General features: G+C 38.8%; 1 protein-coding gene across 1 annotated transcript in view; it reads left to right on the forward strand.

Moving 5' to 3' along the window:
* Positions 1-676: 676 nt before the first annotated feature.
* Positions 677-17736, forward strand: part of SPTLC1 (serine palmitoyltransferase long chain base subunit 1) — a 37724-nt gene continuing 20664 nt past the window's right edge. Inside the window, exons 1-5 of the mRNA XM_075740192.1 lie at positions 677-817; positions 2859-2966; positions 12255-12349; positions 16360-16453; positions 16935-17007. Coding sequence (XP_075596307.1) covers positions 758-817; positions 2859-2966; positions 12255-12349; positions 16360-16453; positions 16935-17007 — 430 coding nt within the window. The 5' untranslated portion in view covers positions 677-757. The remainder of the gene's footprint in view (positions 818-2858; positions 2967-12254; positions 12350-16359; positions 16454-16934; positions 17008-17736) is intronic.

The following is a 17736-nucleotide window of genomic DNA, read 5'->3' on the forward strand; positions in this document are numbered from 1 at the left end:
TCTGGTTTTGCTTTTGCCATTCAATTCATTAGCCAAGTGTCTGAACAAGTTTCTTACAGCAACACAGTCACCTGTTGCAGGCATAGAGGCAGCAAGCATAATGTGTGTTGATGAAGTACGACAGCGCAGGCTCTGCCCCTCAGCTGGGACGGTGTGGGGTCAAAGAAGCCTGTGAGTGTGGAGAAAGCAACACTTAAGATTACACCAACATGGTGTTCAACAAATAGGACCAGCTTTGAAATGTAGTGAGGAACTACACACCAATGCATCCATGTTTATCTTCTTATACAAGTTCAACTCGTAGCCAATTCCAATTATTTAACACCAAAAAGCACACCTTCCCAGTCAGGCCTCGCTCCCTGATCAGGGCCGCCACAGAAAACAGCAGTTTGAGAGGACACCGGGCAGCAGTAACTGAAGTTACCCACGCAGGAGCACGGCACTGCCACACGGGCTGCCAGAACAGGCGTTTCCTTACAAACCACCATTACAGAATTTAAGGAAAGCGCACCCAAACCCGTGCCGCCATGGCCGCCTCCGTGTCCTCCTCACCAGCGCCAAGCCGCCCCTCGGACCGCTGCCAGCAGTGCAGGGCTGCATAACCCGCCCCGACCATTAATGGCCCGCCTGCCGCCAGGCCCCGCCCCGCGGGGCCGACGGGCCGCTCTCCGGCGGCCGATGGCCCGCCCCTGACGCCAGCGTACGGCGGCGGCGACGCCGGGGCGGGCCGCAGAGGCGGAAGCGGCCGGGTGCGGCGATGGCGGCGGGCATGGGGCAGCAGTGGGTGTTGGTGGAGATGGTGCAGGCCTTCTATGAGGTGCGGTCTGGGGCGCAGGCCCGGGGTGCTGTCCGATCGCCGGCGCGGGGAGGGCCGGGCGGCTGGGGGAGGGCTGGGCGGCTGGCTGGCACCTGCCGCCGGCACTGGGGGGTGGGTGTGCCGAAGGGGCGAGCCGAGCTGCCTCAAGACGGGTGGGTCCCCCGGGCGCCCCTCGTAGCTTGGGTGATGGGTGTGAGGGCGCCTTGTCCCTGGGCCGCCGGTTTCGGGTGCAGGGGGCGGGAGGGGAGAGCCGGGCCTGCCCCGGGGCTGGAAGCCGGTGAGCCTCGCTCGGTGGCGGGGGTGCGGCGTGGTGGCTCGCAGGGTGGTGCCGTGTCTCACCTGCGCTGCATCGGGAGCTGGCTGTGCATCAGTGCCGCGCGTGTAAGGCTGCACTCGCAAAATTGTGAAGATACACGTATGTGCACTGTATTTGTATATTGAAAAAATAGATGCACGCACTTATGTTTTTCTGTATTTAAGTTTATAAAGCTACACTTAAGGTGTGTACCAGAGCATTAAACCCTGTTAAGATTCACAGTGTTCCTTGAGTATAAGGTCAGAGTTTGTAACTTAGAAGTGTTATTTACAAAGGAAGAAACAACTTTTAGGTGTTTATGCTTGAGTTCTCTCCTGGAGAGGATCAGCATGGATGTTTTGTATCCAGGCTTTGTTTCCTGATTTTGTAAAGGATGTCCTGGTGATAGGTGCTGTTCTTGTATCAACAGTCTGTTTCCGTCCCTTCCTTTGACAAAGGTTGGTAACTTTTTAAGAATTTATACTATGGTTTTCAGTACAAATATGGAAGTGCTTACTACCAGAGCTGGCAGCACAGCACTGAATTTGGAATAATTGTAGGCACTGATTGTAGGCACAGGGAAGTAGTTTGTGTGGACCTCTACTGCTACAATACTATGTGTTCTTTAGACGTCATGGTGTACATGTCTATTCTTAATATGCTGGTGAACTGAAAAGTACTCTGCAAATGATAAATTTGTTATTTGTACTTTGATATGCCATCAGACTCCTTACTGGTTTTAAAAAATTGAGTTCAATTTCCTTTAGTTTCTGGAAGTGTGGTGCATTCCACTTCCTTTGTTGGCAGGTCAGATCCCACCAGAAAACATTGATGTGCGGAAGCTCTTCCGCTGAGTTGAAGAGGGAGTGCACTAGTCTGTATGCACTTTGCGGATGTCTACTATTTTTAAATAGATGTCTACCATTTTAAAATATTTTAAAAATATTTTTAATATTTTAAACAGGAGGCTTTATACACCCATCATTAAAACTATATGTCAAATGCTGATGCTATAACTTCACATCTACTTTAAACTAGCTGTGCTGCCAGAGGAAACTGATTTTCCTCTCTCCAAGCACCTGAAGAACCTAACTTTAACTCTGATCAACTCTCTGGTCTCACTGGCTGCAAATAATGTCTCTACACAAGAGAGTAAATGACACAGGGGCAAAACTGCTTCTGGTGACAGTGTTGTGTTACTTACACCTGCTCAAAGTGCCTGTGAAGCTAACAAAAGCGGACTAAGAGGACAGGATTAGGTTTCTTTATAAATAATAGTAGCTGTCACTGCTGGTGGACTACAAGTTAGAAGAATGTAGGGTTGAAGTGAGTATGTATAAATGATAACATGATACAGACCTTCAGTCTCTCAGGAGACTTCTGCTTGTTGTGAAAGCTTTCTTCCTTCACAGATACTGGTACAACCATGCAGCTTATCTGCTTTTACTCTCAATATTCAATTTATGTGTATGTGTGGAACTGAAACCACTTACCAATTTAGAGTGTGCCTTGTTTATTAACAACAGAATAAATCCATTCAAACTCAAGTTAATAGCTACAAGTAGTAGTTGCAAAACAATCCACTTTCATATAATTATATTTTCTACTGATTTAGAGATACATATCAGGTGATGATCAGCTTTGGTTATTTTTCTGAGTGTACCAATAGAGACAAAACTATTGCATGGTGTCACAGTGATTCAAATAGAATTCTGAGTAGACTTATTTTTGTTCTTTTATTTTTAGGCTCCTGCTTACCATCTCATTTTGGAAGGAATTCTAATTCTGTGGATAATCAGACTTCTTTTCTCGAAGACATATAAGCTTCAAGAGCGATCTGATCTAACACCTAAGGTATTATTCTTCAGATAAACAGTTTGTAGCTATTTATGTATTTGGCTGTTGAACCACTGCTGCATCACAAATTGTGCTGTTTTTAAGGGTAAGCTTACTTTGCCCTAAGAAACTGCTTATTGCTTAAATGCTTCAGTTCGTGCTTTTAGAGTAGCACTGTGTTTGAGTGTCTAAGAAATATAAAAGCACTGATGTGACTGTGACTGCTGAGCTGTGAAAAGCAGGCATTAGCTCTACTCAATGGATGGCTTTATTTAAAAATGGAAGCTGTACTAAAAAAAAACCCACCAGACAAAATTAACTGTAAGAGTATAAAGAGTAGGAAGATGATCAGTCTGTACACGCGGTATCTGTGAGTTATAACTCTGATAGCTTACAGTGTTAAGAAAACTTTGTAGTTTAGCAGCAATTTCCTTGTTTTGCAATTTAGTTGTCTCAAAAATAAGGCTGTAATTGTTTGTGAAGACTGGAATTTCTCCGTGACTTCTGGCTGGAGACTATCGTGAATGAGTAGAGTTTGTCCTGGAGATACGTCCCTGGGGTAGTTTGTCTGAGACATGGTCTGTAATTGGACTTTCTACATCATGTCAGAGGATGCCATTGGATATATTCAAAGGATGATTGGATGCGCTCTCTGTATGTGAAAATAGTAATTTTTCTCCGTCAAAGATGAACTATAGTGATGTATTGCAATGTGACAACCAGCTTGTGTATGTGAGGAATTGATCTGAATGATCTGAAGTCCCATTTATGGGTATTGTACCTTGTCATTCCCATCTATATCATGCACTTGAATGCTTTTTGATCTTATTCTTGCTAAGGATACATGTTAAGCATGTAGGCTTGGTGTAATGCATCAGTGAACAGGATGCAGGGACTATAAGCACAAGGCTGTAAATGCGAGCAAATCTGCAGGCAGTGTCCTCTTTTGGGGAGTGCTTACTAAATGAACTTAGAGTATTCTAGGGAACACTTTAGCATGTGTTAATTGGAGGCATTTAATATGGGAGGCAAGAAGTGAGCTGAGCAGGAATCAAGAAAGGCCAGTTCAGTTTTGTGCTTGGAAATGTTTGAATTGATCTTGGGATTCTTGAAGTTTGCCGCCTTTGATAAGAATGCAGAGGAGGAGGGAACGCAAAAGGAAGTCCAGTGTGGTGAAGTGCTGAATGTTCAGATCATCTAGGAAGACACGCTGCAGCTTTAAAGTAGCCCCTGGTTGTCTGTTCAGAAACTATGATAGCTCATTTAGTACAGTTTTCTTGTATCAGATGGTTTTGATCTCTGGTATTTTGGAGGATAACTTTTTTAGTTCTGAAAGATTAATTCTTTCTGCAGTAGATGGTAGGAAAAGGCTCTTTGCTACTCTTGCTTAATTGGTGACCTGAAAAAACTGAAACCTACCTCTTCCTTACAGAGTAAGGATTACACTCTGATATTTCTATATGCATCTTGAATGTTATCATCCAGTTGCAGGTCATCTCCTTCATTCACTAACAGACCATTTTGCTGAAGCTGAAAGTGCTGAAATGCTCAAACAAATGTGGAACAGTGGTATGCGGGGAAGAAAATTGTTCTGTATCTTCTTAGCTGTAGGCAAGAAGGAATTGGGAGATTGCACGTGTAGCTGGATTGCTGCAGCTCAGTGGAAGCAGGGGTTTAGAAGAGGGTCAAAAGGGGAAAAAACATTTGGAGATGGCTCATGCTTAATAAGAATCCTACTTTTGCAGGATGACAGTAGTAAAGTTCACTGGCAGGACAGCAGTAGCAGGCTTTCTGAACAATAGAAGCATGCAAATATGTTATTGCTGTTCTACTTCTGATGAGATTTATACAAACTTTACTGAGCTTGAAGGATAGAAAGGAATATAACTACTAGCAAAAATCCAAAGTGATCAAGAATTGCACTGTGTAGATACTGGATACCTTGATTCACAGTTGCAAAGCACAGAAGAAAAAAATTTGCAAAGTGCAAAGGGTTTGTCTTGAGATGTTAAGACATCAACATTTCTAGCTTTTTGTTACCTGTATCTTGATGGCAAAAAGAATAGTATGAGGAAATGCTCTTTAGTCTGATGGTATGTTCAGGTTGGCTGATGCTGAGGCAGATTTAAGTTAGTCTACTTGGATTTATCATTGATGTCTGAAGCTGGAAGCAGTGCAGTGTTTTCCGTAGGAAGAACTGTATTTGGAAGGGAATGTCTTGTCTGCAGATAGTTGGTTGGAAGTAAGCATAAATACAACAGTGAAGTGAAAGTGTGAATAAGTCTTCTACAGTTGGAGGACTTAAGCAGACTGGCATGTCAGAGGTGTGAAGTGATTCCATCTTTCTACAGTGTAAATACTATCTGTGAGAAGAACTCATTTATTTTGTGTAGGGGAATAGCTCTGGAGGTAAAAAAACCCACTTTAATCTTCACTAAAAATCCATGGATAGTTGACAGTGGCCTGTGTTGTGGGTTAACCCCAGTAGGCAGCTAAGCACCAAACAGCTGCTTGCTCACTTTCTCCCCCACGCCCAGTGGGACAGGGGAAGAGGTAAGAAAGACTAAAAGTGAAAAACTTGTGAGTGAAGATAAAATTGTTTAATAAGCAAAGGAAAAGTGGAAGAAGAGAGAAACAAGACAAGTGATGTGAAGGCAATTGCTCACCACCTCCCATGGATGGACAAATACCCAGCCAGTTCCTGAGCAAAAGATGCCTAACTTCTCTAAATCCCCTCTTTTCTCTTTTTTTGCTGAGCATGACATTATATGGTGTGGAATACCTGTTTGATTAGTTTGGGTTATCTTCCTGGTCGTGTCCTGTCCCAACTTCCTGTGCACCTCCCAATCTATTCACTGTAGGAGCAGAGTGAGAAACAGAATGCCTTGACACTGTGCAAATGCTGTTCAACGGGAGCTACACCATTAGTGTGTCATCAGCATTGTTTTGGCCACAGATCTAAAAAAAAAAATGATCAGCACTGTATGAGCTATTATGAAGAAAATTAACACCATCTCAGCCAGACCCAGTACAGTATGTTTCATAAAATATAGTATCGCACACAGCCAGGCTTCTGTGTGTGTGTTGAGCTGCGTGTAGTAACATGCCAGCTGTTCAGTGAGGAGACTGCTGATTTGCCTTTTGATTTGTTCTAGTTTGATTCATGCTGTGGTGTCCAGTCTTTACCACACCAGCAAGAAATACTAGGTTGCTCAGATGCAGGTGCTGGAGAGAGGCCAGCTCTGGCAGTGGAGCTCAGGCTACCTTTATATCAGCCACTCATGTAATGATACGTGGGAGTTTATCTGTGAATTATTGTTGGGGATGCTGCCAGAGCAGAGTTGGCTCCACGTAATAAATATTTCTGAAGAATACCACTATTGCACAGACAACTTAATGTGATCCATCAGGACCAGTCTGTCCAGGGGAACCAGCGGTAGATGATATATTGTGCAACCTAGTGCACTTAGGAGTCACGCTTCTGAAACAGTGAAGAAATCCACCCAAAGGCGGCTTCTGGGTTTAGTCAAATGTGTAGCAAGAGTACTACGAAATCTAGTGCAGGAATCAGCTTTCAACTGACTGTCATCCTTTAATAAAACTATTTGTAGGTATTCCTATTGCTTTTATTCCAAAATAATGAAATCTCTAAGATCATTAACTAAAAAGTTGGAGTACTTCTCTGTGACTATAAGTTCCTGATCGTTTGGGATTTTCGGAAGTACAAAATAGTGTGTGGCCAGACAACGTGTTAGACATATAGATTCTTGTGGGATTTTCACCAAAATAAAATCTATAGAAAAGTGGCAAAGTGCCACTGAGGACTGGAGTGGGCTGTGGGAGATTGCATGGTGTCATTTAACTACAAGCTCACTCTCCAGCAAGCAACCATTTGTGTGAAAGAAAGGTGCCCTCCAGATACGTGTCTTGCACTCTGCAGTAAATTATACTGAACTTTTCTCTCAAAATTTCTGAAGTCCTGCTAGAAGCCATGTCTTTCTTAGCATTTGTGGATGGGAGCAATGGTTGTTTTCTTTAGTTTTAGAATTTTCGCTGCAGTAGTTGTATGGGAATAGTTTTATTAGAGATATATTAGTCAGGAGGCTGGAAAGTTCCTGGCAGAGACAAATGTTTAATGCATGGCTGAGAAATACTGTAGGCCACAAGAGTGGTCTCTTGCAGCAACAGCATTCAGAGATTGATCAGATGTTGTTCTACAGGGAAGAGCAGATGTAATCTGTTCTTGTAAAGGTATTCAGTCATTTTGAACCAAGACTCTCTTTGTGGGTAAAGATTATCTTAAGTATTAACATAGTTTGAAAGAGAGGAATTTATAACTAGCATGACCATTATTTGTGCCAGTTTATGCCATGCTGATACATGATTTTACAAATAGCATGAAATTAAAGACCTGTTATTTGAGGACCAGCAAATAAAAGAAATATTACTATTTTTTTTATATTGACACAGATCCATGTATGACACTGTTTCAAAACCCAAGTGCTAACTAAAAACTGTCTTCATGAACATAATTGCTACATTTTCTTAAAACCCAGGATCAATAAGGCAACATATTTAAATAATCTGGGTTGCATGTGTTTACACCCAAGGATTTGTCTTACCCAAGGTATCTGGCATTTAAAAAGTAAAACCCAAAACCAACAAAATACAACCACCTAAACCCATTTTATTTATATATGTGTGTGTGTGTGTGTGTATGAATGTTTTAAATATATTTCTCTATAGGTGCACAAATGCATAAATGTGTATATCATATTTATAAAATACACTTATAAACATTTTGTATCTTATATTTTTGTGCATATTGTATATTAGTCATAAAATACATTTTATATTGATATTTATATTTTATATAACATTTATGTTTATCTAAATTAAAAATAATTATAAAAGGAAAGAGGAAGAGCTGAGAGACAAGTTCACACACATTACAGCCCAAGAGAGTGGAAATTGAAAGTTTTGAGTTCATTCATTTCATCAAGTAGATATTTTCAGTACAGTCAACTGAGGAGAAATAAGTGAATCAACTATATATTGAGGATATGATATTGTGAATTAAAATCTGTTTTCTCTGTATGTTTGAGAATTAACATTTTTATTCTTGGTCTGAAATTTAGTGCCTGTTTAGGAGGTAGAAGATAGAAGTGCTGTTCTGAATGTGGAGTCACTGTATGAAAGCCTGCTTCTGCTTTGTCTTTTTGGTCAGGGAGAGATGGTCATATTTACCCTGAAAAGTCAGCAGGAGAGGCCAGTGTACTGAGATACTTGGTGAATAGAAGAAGGAAGGGGTATGGACTGTCCCATCTGCAGTGTGGGTGGCTATTTTAGATTGAGATTGGTACTCATTTTAATCACCAGTATCTCCAATCCCCCACCATAATAAAGGAACTTCTATCACAGAAGCTTTTGGTAGACTACTGCCTGTGCTAAGTACATGTGGAAACAGAAGACATAAGACATGAAGATGCAGTTGTTTGTTGTTTAGATTCCTATGTCCATCAAAAAGCAAAACACCATGTAACAGATGAGGAGAATGAATGCGAGCTAGAATTAGTGAAACAGTGTTGTCTGAAATGAGGATTAGTCTTCTCCTGTGTATTTTATTTTGTGTTAAGAAAAAATCAGGATATTGCCACATCTCATCTGTGGCTTGTCACCTGTGCTGTTTGTGTGCTGCAAACATTTCAAAGGGAAGAATGGAAACTTCTTACAACTTGGTATGAAGGGGGGATAGAAATACTAATTGGGAATTGCTCATTACCTTTATGTTCACAGTACTAAACTGTAATTGTACTATGCTAGTTTATTGTAGTTACAGTGTCCTTCTATAAATAATGTTTTTTTTTCTGCTAGACTCCATGGCAAAAATATTTTAATTGAATTTGTGTATCAATTGCTAAAATGCTTGGTGATGTTTTGTACCCTTAGTTCAAAAAATTAGATGTAAATGAAAAAGTTAAGTACACGCTTGCACAGTTTTAATTCTTCCCTCTTTGAAGAAAAGGTATGTTATGTTGCCTGCTCTGCCTTTGAACTATGTTGTATAAAAGCTGTAAAAATGTTCTTTGTGTTCAGGTCTTATTTATCCTTCCATAACCGACAGGCTGCACCACTTCTCACTTGTTTTACTCTGCTTCCTAATTAAAACAAAAAACAACAACCACTAAAACAAAAAGAAAAAGACCCCAACCCTGTGCTCTAAAATGAACACAAAACTGTTGCTGCAAGCTACACCATACATTAGGGATTTGGGGCCTTTTGACACCAACTGTTGTAGGAGCTGAGTGAAGGCTGCGTGAGCATACATCATGCTTTCTGATTTTCAGAAGTCTTTTTGAAGTCTTGTGAAAACGTACAAGATATTACTGGGCAACTGTACCTCTAGATATGGTTTCCCAGTAGCATCAGCCAATCTAGGTTTGAACTACTTTGTTGAGGGGTCTAGTTTCGCCATATATCCATCCTGCTTTTGCTGAGTTAGTTTTTGCATGGATCATTTTTCTGAACCAGGTTATTGTCTGGTTTTGTAACTGCCAATACCAGCACAAGGGACAGGAATGTATTTGTGGCTGGGAGAGGACTGTACTGCAGCAGCTGCTGGCTGGCAGTGCTGTGGATCAGCACAATTAGTGTTAAATTAGAACCATAGAATCATGGAATGGTTTTAATTGGAAGGGTTCTTAAAGATCACCTAGTTCCAACCCCTCTGCCATGGGCAGGGACACCCTTCACTAGACCAGGTTGCCCAACACCCCATCCAACCTAGCCTTGAACAATTCCAGGGAGGGGGCATCCACAACTTCTCTGGGCAACCTGTTCCAGTGCCTCACCACCCTCACAGTAAAGAATTTTTTCCTTGTATCTAATCTAAATCTAGCCCCCTTCACTTTAAAGCTATTACCCCTCTTCCTATCACTACAGGCCCTTGTCAGCAGTCCCTCTCCAGATTTCTTGTAGGCCCCTGTTCGGGTATTGGAAGGCTGCTCTAAGGTTTTCCTGGAGCCTTCTCTTCTCCAGGCTGAACAACCCAACTCTCTCTGCCTCACTCCAACAGCTCTATGTCATTCTTATGTTGGGGGCCCCCAGAGCTGGACATAGTACTCCAGGTAGGTTCTCAGAAGAACAGAGTGGAGGGGCAGAATCATCTCCCCTGGCCTGCTGGTCACACTTCTTTTGATGCAGCCAAGGATGTGGTTGGCTTTCTGGGCTGCATTGCTGGGTGATGTTGAGCTTTTCATCAACCAACATCCCCAAGTCCTTCTCCTGAGGGCTGCTTTCAATCCATTCTCTGCCCAGCCTATAGTTGTGCTTGGGATTGCCAATTACATCTTTGATTTTTTTTTTTTTCAAAGAGTGTACAGATGCACGCTAGTACCTGTTCTGAGACAAGGATGGAATTGCCACTCTCTGTCTTGGATCAGTGGAGTATAGCATACAGGGTTATGATTGTGATTCCACTCACATTAACCTCAACTTGGGTGCTAGTTTTTCACCATTTTGGTACTATGTTGCATGTTAATCTTTATAGAGTGTATTATCTGGTAATGTTCTCCCTTAAAGTTCTTAAGGTATTTGCCGAGTCATGTCAGACATGAGGTTTGATAATAGAATGCAGTAATGAATAGTAGCCAATATTATTTATACAAAGCTTATTTTATTGTTGTTCTGTTCTCTGGTGCTTAGTTATCTGTTTGGTTTTTTTTAATTGAAGCATTAAAATCTGCTATTTGACATGCTATGAAAGGCACTAGTACAGGGTAAATTAATAAAACCCTCTCCTTTAATGCTTTCTTTCATGTGTGGAAGAACATTTCAAAGTATACACAACTGTGTGCAAGGCTCCACCTGGCGTCTGTCCTGTGGTGGCTAAAGGAACTAAGCACTTTTTCTAACATAAGTGTAGCCACTTCACAATTTTTCATATATTCAATTCTGTTGCACATATTAATGGCATTTTATTTCCCTTGAAATATGTGCCCCATGGCTTAAATTTCAGTAAGAAATCTGACATGAGAAAGTTAAATAAAAAGGTATTTAAAGTACATCTGCAAAATATTAGAAACACAAGTGATTATGCTTACATAAAAAGGATCTTTTCTGAAATACAGGACTATTCAAATTTCCATTTGTGCTTTGAAATAGACCTTTGTGGAGCTTCTGGGATACTAATTAATACTCTGGAAATACCTAGAAACAAAGTTAGTCATTAACTTAGTAAAAGGAAAGTGATAAAGATGCAGGAGACTAACTGTATTGCTGCATGTAGTTTTCTTTTGATTTTTTTCATATCTTAATTTGGTTTTGTACTTTGGAGGCTTTGAAAAGTCTGTTTGGAAAAAATAAAAATGGAAAAAATATTTCTGTGATGATTTAAATAAATCAATTGCAGAATATATATTTTCATATTGAAATAAGTAGTCTTAAATATTCTGCTGCATTTTGAAATGGTAGAGAAATATAAACCCATTGTAGTCATACCATTCAAAGTTAGCGTGTAAACAAATATGTTATCAGATCTGTCTTGCTGTACGAGTAAATAATCCTCCAGGAAAGTCCTGCTTTCATGGTATGAACAATGATTTTGGTGGTTTGCCTGAGCGGTTGCTAATTTATGTGGAACTAGTCTAATGCACTTGTTATGCAGGTCCAGTGCATGTCCTTTGGAAAATCATCTAACTGAGGTTTTCGAAATAGTTTAAAGCACTTGGAAAGTAAATATGCATTCAGTATTCCTTCATGGTTAAGTGAGGAATACGTGGTTTAGTAGTTGTTGTTACCATTTCTTGAGTGTTTGGCAGTTTTTCTCCATTGTGTCCTGGTTCATGTATGTGTTACTTTGATGAGTATTTTTGTGCCAGAGTTGTTTAAACAGCACTGTTGAAGACTTGAGACTGTAAAGTGAGGCAATTTACATTTAATTATTATGTAATCTGTATTCAATTACATGAACTGTAGAGGAAGATTTTCATAATTAATAGATTGAATGAAACAGTATTGATTAAAGTTTGGCAGGGACACCAAGTCAGTATCTCTTCTCTTGATTATCATATCATGAGATGTTTAATACACAGGCAAAAGTGGGCTATCTTTCTTTACATCTTCTTCACTTTGAAGAATTCAGAGCCCCTCAGTTGAACATACAGACTTAATATTGATTCCTCAGAAAGGTGACACATACTAGCGTACATCATTTCTCATACAACTATTGCCAACTGTTCATTAGTGCATAATGTCTTTTCTAAATGGAAGTCCTTTTTAGAGCAGTATTTCTTCTGTCTTGTTCAGGAAAAAGAAGAGTTGATTGAAGAATGGCAGCCAGAGCCTCTTGTACCTCCTGTACCAAAAGATCATCCAGCTCTCAACTACAACATTGTTTCAGGGTAAATATAACCAAAATAAATTCCATTATTTATTTCAATTCAAATACTTGATGACCATATTTCTAAGCGTATTTCTTACTAAGCATTTCCATATCCTTAAAACCTTTCATAAACAAATTGCATTTTTACATAGCAGAACTGAATTTGCCACTGAAGAGATGGGTTTGGTTTTGCAACATTATCAGGACTATTTTATTAAGAAAATCTTTCTTTCTTTAAATGTTGTAATTCTTTTTTTTCTTTTTTTTTTTTTAATATTGGAGGTAGGGAGACGGAAAGTTTATCTTTGCCTTCATTGTGGGTCTGTATTCTTTGGTAGTAATTTGTTTCATTTTTCCGAATATGTAGATTAGATCTCCAAAAGTGGTTACCACCTTCTGTGTAGGGGTTTGGGGGAAATTGTGTCATCACAAATCACTTCAGAAGAAACTGATTTTGTGGCTAGCCACTTGGCATTTCATGAAATGTTGTTCCTCTTCGGACAGTCAGAAGTGGAGATGCTTCATGGCGAAGTTGTTTTCTGAGGAAATTATGACTCAGCGTAACTTATGTGTTATGAGGCTTTTAAAATGTGTGCTTAGACAAGAGTCACACTATTTCAGAATTGGTTTGAAATTTCTTTCACAAGCTTCAGTTTTGTTTATGTCAGTAATGTTTACAATATAGGCAGTCTTAATATCCTTCTAGTGACACTAATTATTTAAAATAATTTAGGGACAGAGCACAATTCTTTGCTGTCATAGGGAGCTCCATTTTGATGGTTCTGCCACCACAGAAAAGTCTACCTTAGAAAAGGGATGCCTATTTTAATCAACTCTGATGTAAACAATCCTGTTATTATTCAGAATTTTGAAACAAGCAGTACTGCGGAGTTAAAGGACATGTTGGATGTTTAAAAAAAATCTGAACAAATATATATTTTAGATTGATTGAGAAAATGTTTAAATTATTTAAAACTTTCCAGTGCTTAGAGCTCGGGAACGTATTGTGACAGAATGTTAAAGTGTTAATAGTGGCTATGGGGAAAACTTGACATTTGTCTTGTGAGGTTTAAACTGCCAGCTAACTACTTTCCCTTAAGTTGCTCAACAGCTATGAGATTGTAACTTAGGCTATAAACTTAACCCATGTTTCAGATTTAATACAGAAATGAAAGGGTCTGCATCTTAATTCCAGCTCAAGAGCATTTCTGTCCCCTTTTTAATTAGTATTTTAGGCGGATCCTATTGATGCTAATAAGGTAGTCTTCTTTCAGTGATTTTCATGTGTTAATGTCTACCATGAATGGTTATTTTTCATAAATCTTAGTTGTCTTAGTATGTGGTGGTTTAATATTGCATGTTTGGAATGATGTGTGGATACGGTTTATATGGGCTCATAACCACTTAGGAAATATTAAATATTTCAGTAAATATTTATTTATTTGACCTACTGTGGGGGGGAGGAAGACTTCCTCCTCCCTCATTATGCAAGGCAGTTTGTGCTTTACATTACTATGCTCCTTTCTGCTGAACACTTGTGTAATCCCAGTAATGTTGCCAAATGGTAAGCAAAGCCAGTAATGCAGAGACTTGTCCTAATGAAAACTCTGACCAGTTTTGAATCAGTGGTGAAGAAGTTACCCGTGATGGCTTGGTCACAGTCCAGAAATTAGTTACTTCTGGTAGCCTTTCTGTGAACTAATCCATACAAGATAGCTTAGTTGCACAAGATATCATTCAGAAAACGTAAACCTATTTCCTAAACCAGTATGTCTGCAAAATTTTCATGCTGATTCTCATTTTGCTTTAAAATTAAAAGGCACCAATGATATGGCTTTTAACTTTATCATCTTCTGTGACTGATTTTTCCATACATGCAACACTTAAGAGATAGGTGAGAGGTCCAAGTTCAGATGGAGTGCTTTAGGTCCTTAAAAGACACAATTTCTGAAAGACTTGCGAGTTCATTGAGTATAGCTTGAAATTTTTTTTTTTTTTTTTTTACAGTTTCAGCTGGATTATAACATTGTTGTCCCTAACCATGATACCTAATGACTTGTGTTAACTAGGGGAAGGGAGATACATGAAACTATAAAGGAATTGTTTGCCTTTTGCAAAGATTTGTTGGTTTTGATGTTGCAAGGAAGGTTTTATGTTACTGTTAGCATCCATGTTTTGGATATAATTATTCACTGCAATGAGGTTTTCCATGCGTGTTTTCTGCCTAACCATGAGTGTTCCTTTAGAAGATTGGGTAAAATTCTGATAGCAAAGTGTGGCTGTGTTTTCATGAGGGCTGCAGCATTGTTAGTGGCAAGTTGTTGGTGAACGTTAGTGTGTTTTCAAGGTTTGAGAGCTGGACCTGTGGGAGCAAATTGTTGTAAATTTACCAGGTTTAAATAGTATGCTGGGAATATACTGAACCTTGTGTTAGTGCCAAAATGCATAGTTATAGGCCTACTCTCATGAATATCTGCAAACCTAAGCAGTTACTTCACATAATAGGACTTCCAACATTTGGTACAACTCATTGGCGAGCAAGACAGAGAAACAGATCCAGGTGTATTTTTAACAACAGTCATTTCCTCAAGACAGTTTGCTGTGCATCTGTGTTATTCTATAACTGTGCAGAAGATGCACTGTAGTAATGCAGGACTGCCTCTTTGTGGGGTCAGGTTCTGCTTGTGTCAGTTTAATGTCATGAAATGAAAGTGACGAAATGCACAGCATATGCACTGTGTTAGTAGAAAGCTTTCCAAAGATGTTTTGTAAGCTTTGCTGTTGCTTGGCAACATGTACTTAATTTTTCAGTGAATGATATAAAATAACATCATGGCGGTTTTTTAAGAGAAGTTCAGGCAGTTCAATGCTTTTCTTAACTTGTAGTGTAGAGCTTGGACTTAGAATTTATTTGTTTGGCACACCAGATGTACCCATTGAAGCATTGTCAGCAACCAGACTTGGAGCAGCTGTGCACAGGCATTTTGATACTTGAGCATCCCTGTTTAATTTTGGTTGTGAAAATTGCTCAGTGCTAGCTTCCACATGGGAAAAGCTTGTTGAAACTGTTGTGTTTGAGGAATAGTATAGGATCTCAACTGTAACATTTGACAACGCATACAGAAATGGGCAGACATAAGGTTTTGCATTTGGCTTAGCTTTGAGACTTCTCAACACTCTGGAGTGATTACTTGAAACTTTCGATTTCGTAGTATTGAAGTGTATAATTGCCAAAACAGGATTGCTTTTAGAATACAGTACACAGATGTGATGCTTGTGTTTAAAGGATAGTAACTATTTTTATCTTCAATTTTTAAATAACTTTATATAAATCATAATTTTTCAGGGCAGAAAATTTGTCTACCCTTTCTTTGCTTCATATGTATATTGTGCTCTTGTTCATTTGTTAATATTAGGTTTTTTCACACTTTCTGTGTTTCGTGATTACATGAATTATTCAAACTGTTAGGGATTAAACAGAACTGGAAACTTGAGATGACAGATAATACAATACTTTTCTGTGCTTACAGCTAGTACCTATATTTCAGGAACCTTATTCAGTACAAGATTGGTATTGTTGCTTTATGAGAAAAACATTGGGTTTAATTCATTTTTATTATGGAAGTAAGTAACAATGAAGTTTCCTTTTTACTTGTAGTATTCCTTGTTTCAAATAGGTATCACTTTGGTTTTGATGAAGAAGCTTTATTTATCTCTTCAAGAATCATCTTTGTATGAATTAAATTTTCAACAAGGAATCATTAAACTAAATATCTCAGGAAGGTATTTACAGGTTTTTTTATTAAACTACAGGAATACAGTTTTTGCTGAGTATGGTAGTATACTTGTGACTTGACACTGAACTTAAATATTGATTGGCAGCTGCAAAGGAAGAAGTGGAAAAAGGAGATCTTGAAAAAGTTATGTGCCATTTATGTTGAAAAACAAAACTCCTGTACTGTTTGACTGTTTATGAAAATGACAGCTGTTTATTCATACCAATAGGTCTGTTTGGGTTTTTTTTTTCAGTCCTCCCACCCATATAATCACTGTTAATGGCAAGGAATGTATAAACTTTGCATCGTTTAACTTTCTTGGACTTTTGGATAACGACAAGGTTAAGGTGAGTTCTTCCAGGTACTGTATTTGTGTGATTATTCCTGTTTTGCTTTGTATGATATCTTGAAATTAAGAATGATTTCAGAAAGTACAAACTTTGTCAAGGAAGTATATTTCTAAAGCAGCAAGGAAGATTGTAAACCTTGTAATTTTGTGCTATATAAGTTTGTCTTTTTAGTGAAGTTTCATCTGGTGTACTTAACTGTGTACTAGCTGATCATCAAGTTAGATTAGTATCTAGTGTCCTTAATCATTAGAATACAATGGTAACACTTATCTAAAATAAACACTTGTCTAAAATAGTTTTGATGTGAAATTAATTCATAGAATTCAGTACATTATTATACTTCCTGTAAAGCCGGTCATGTTACATGATGCAAAACTGGCCTGTGTACGTTGGTATAAAGTTGTGAATGTGAAGTGCATAGAAGAGTTAGAGATCTAATGTAGGAATAAATATTTCATGTAATTCTTTTCTGTTAAAGAGTGCAGCCCAGGCATCTCTGAAGAAATATGGTGTTGGCACTTGCGGACCTAGAGGATTCTATGGTACTTTTGGTGAGTAACTTTCTTTGATCTGCCTTTAAAGGTGTTCAGACTGGATTGGTACGTGCTTATTGTTTGTAACTTTGTTTCTTATTCATTATACATGGTTTCTTACTCTTTCTAATGCTGGTCTTGGAGGACAGTTGTGAAGTTAAATATAATCTGCTTTAGTTCTGGTCACCATAGCAGAAAGAGAAAATAAACATTTAGAATTTAAGTGTAAATAAATAAGTTTCTAAGCAGACCACAAGAGGGCAGTCTGATTTCTATGATAAAGATTATTAGTTGAGTTTATCTAATGCTGTAGTCAGAATGAAGTTTTTCTTTACTGATAACTTTAATGTTGTAATTAAGTGATTTCATGACATGAGCAGGTGTTACTAAGGGTTTTTCCATTCTTTTTAAGAAGTGCTAAGTTGTTAAATACCGGTCTCTGGAAATAGTTCTTTATAGGCATTGGTATTTTGGAATACTGCATGAAAACCAAAGACTAATACATGAATAGCTGTGCAGTTCCAGGTTAAAGCCATCAACTCATTGTCTTGTGATTTTTCCAGTCTTTTCCCAGAGGTGATGGAATTCACAGTGTGTTTGGACTCAAATAATTTCATAGAGTTAGCTTCCTTGACTTGAATTCAAGACTAACTTGAACTTTTCTCAGTTAATCAATCTAGTCCTCTAAGTTATCAACCAGGTGCTGTACCTAAATTCATTTGTTAGAATTACATGTATCAGAACGAA

The sequence above is a fragment of the Balearica regulorum genome, chromosome Z, assembly GCF_011004875.1.
Source record: "Balearica regulorum gibbericeps isolate bBalReg1 chromosome Z, bBalReg1.pri, whole genome shotgun sequence".
Lineage (NCBI taxonomy): Eukaryota > Metazoa > Chordata > Aves > Gruiformes > Gruidae > Balearica > Balearica regulorum.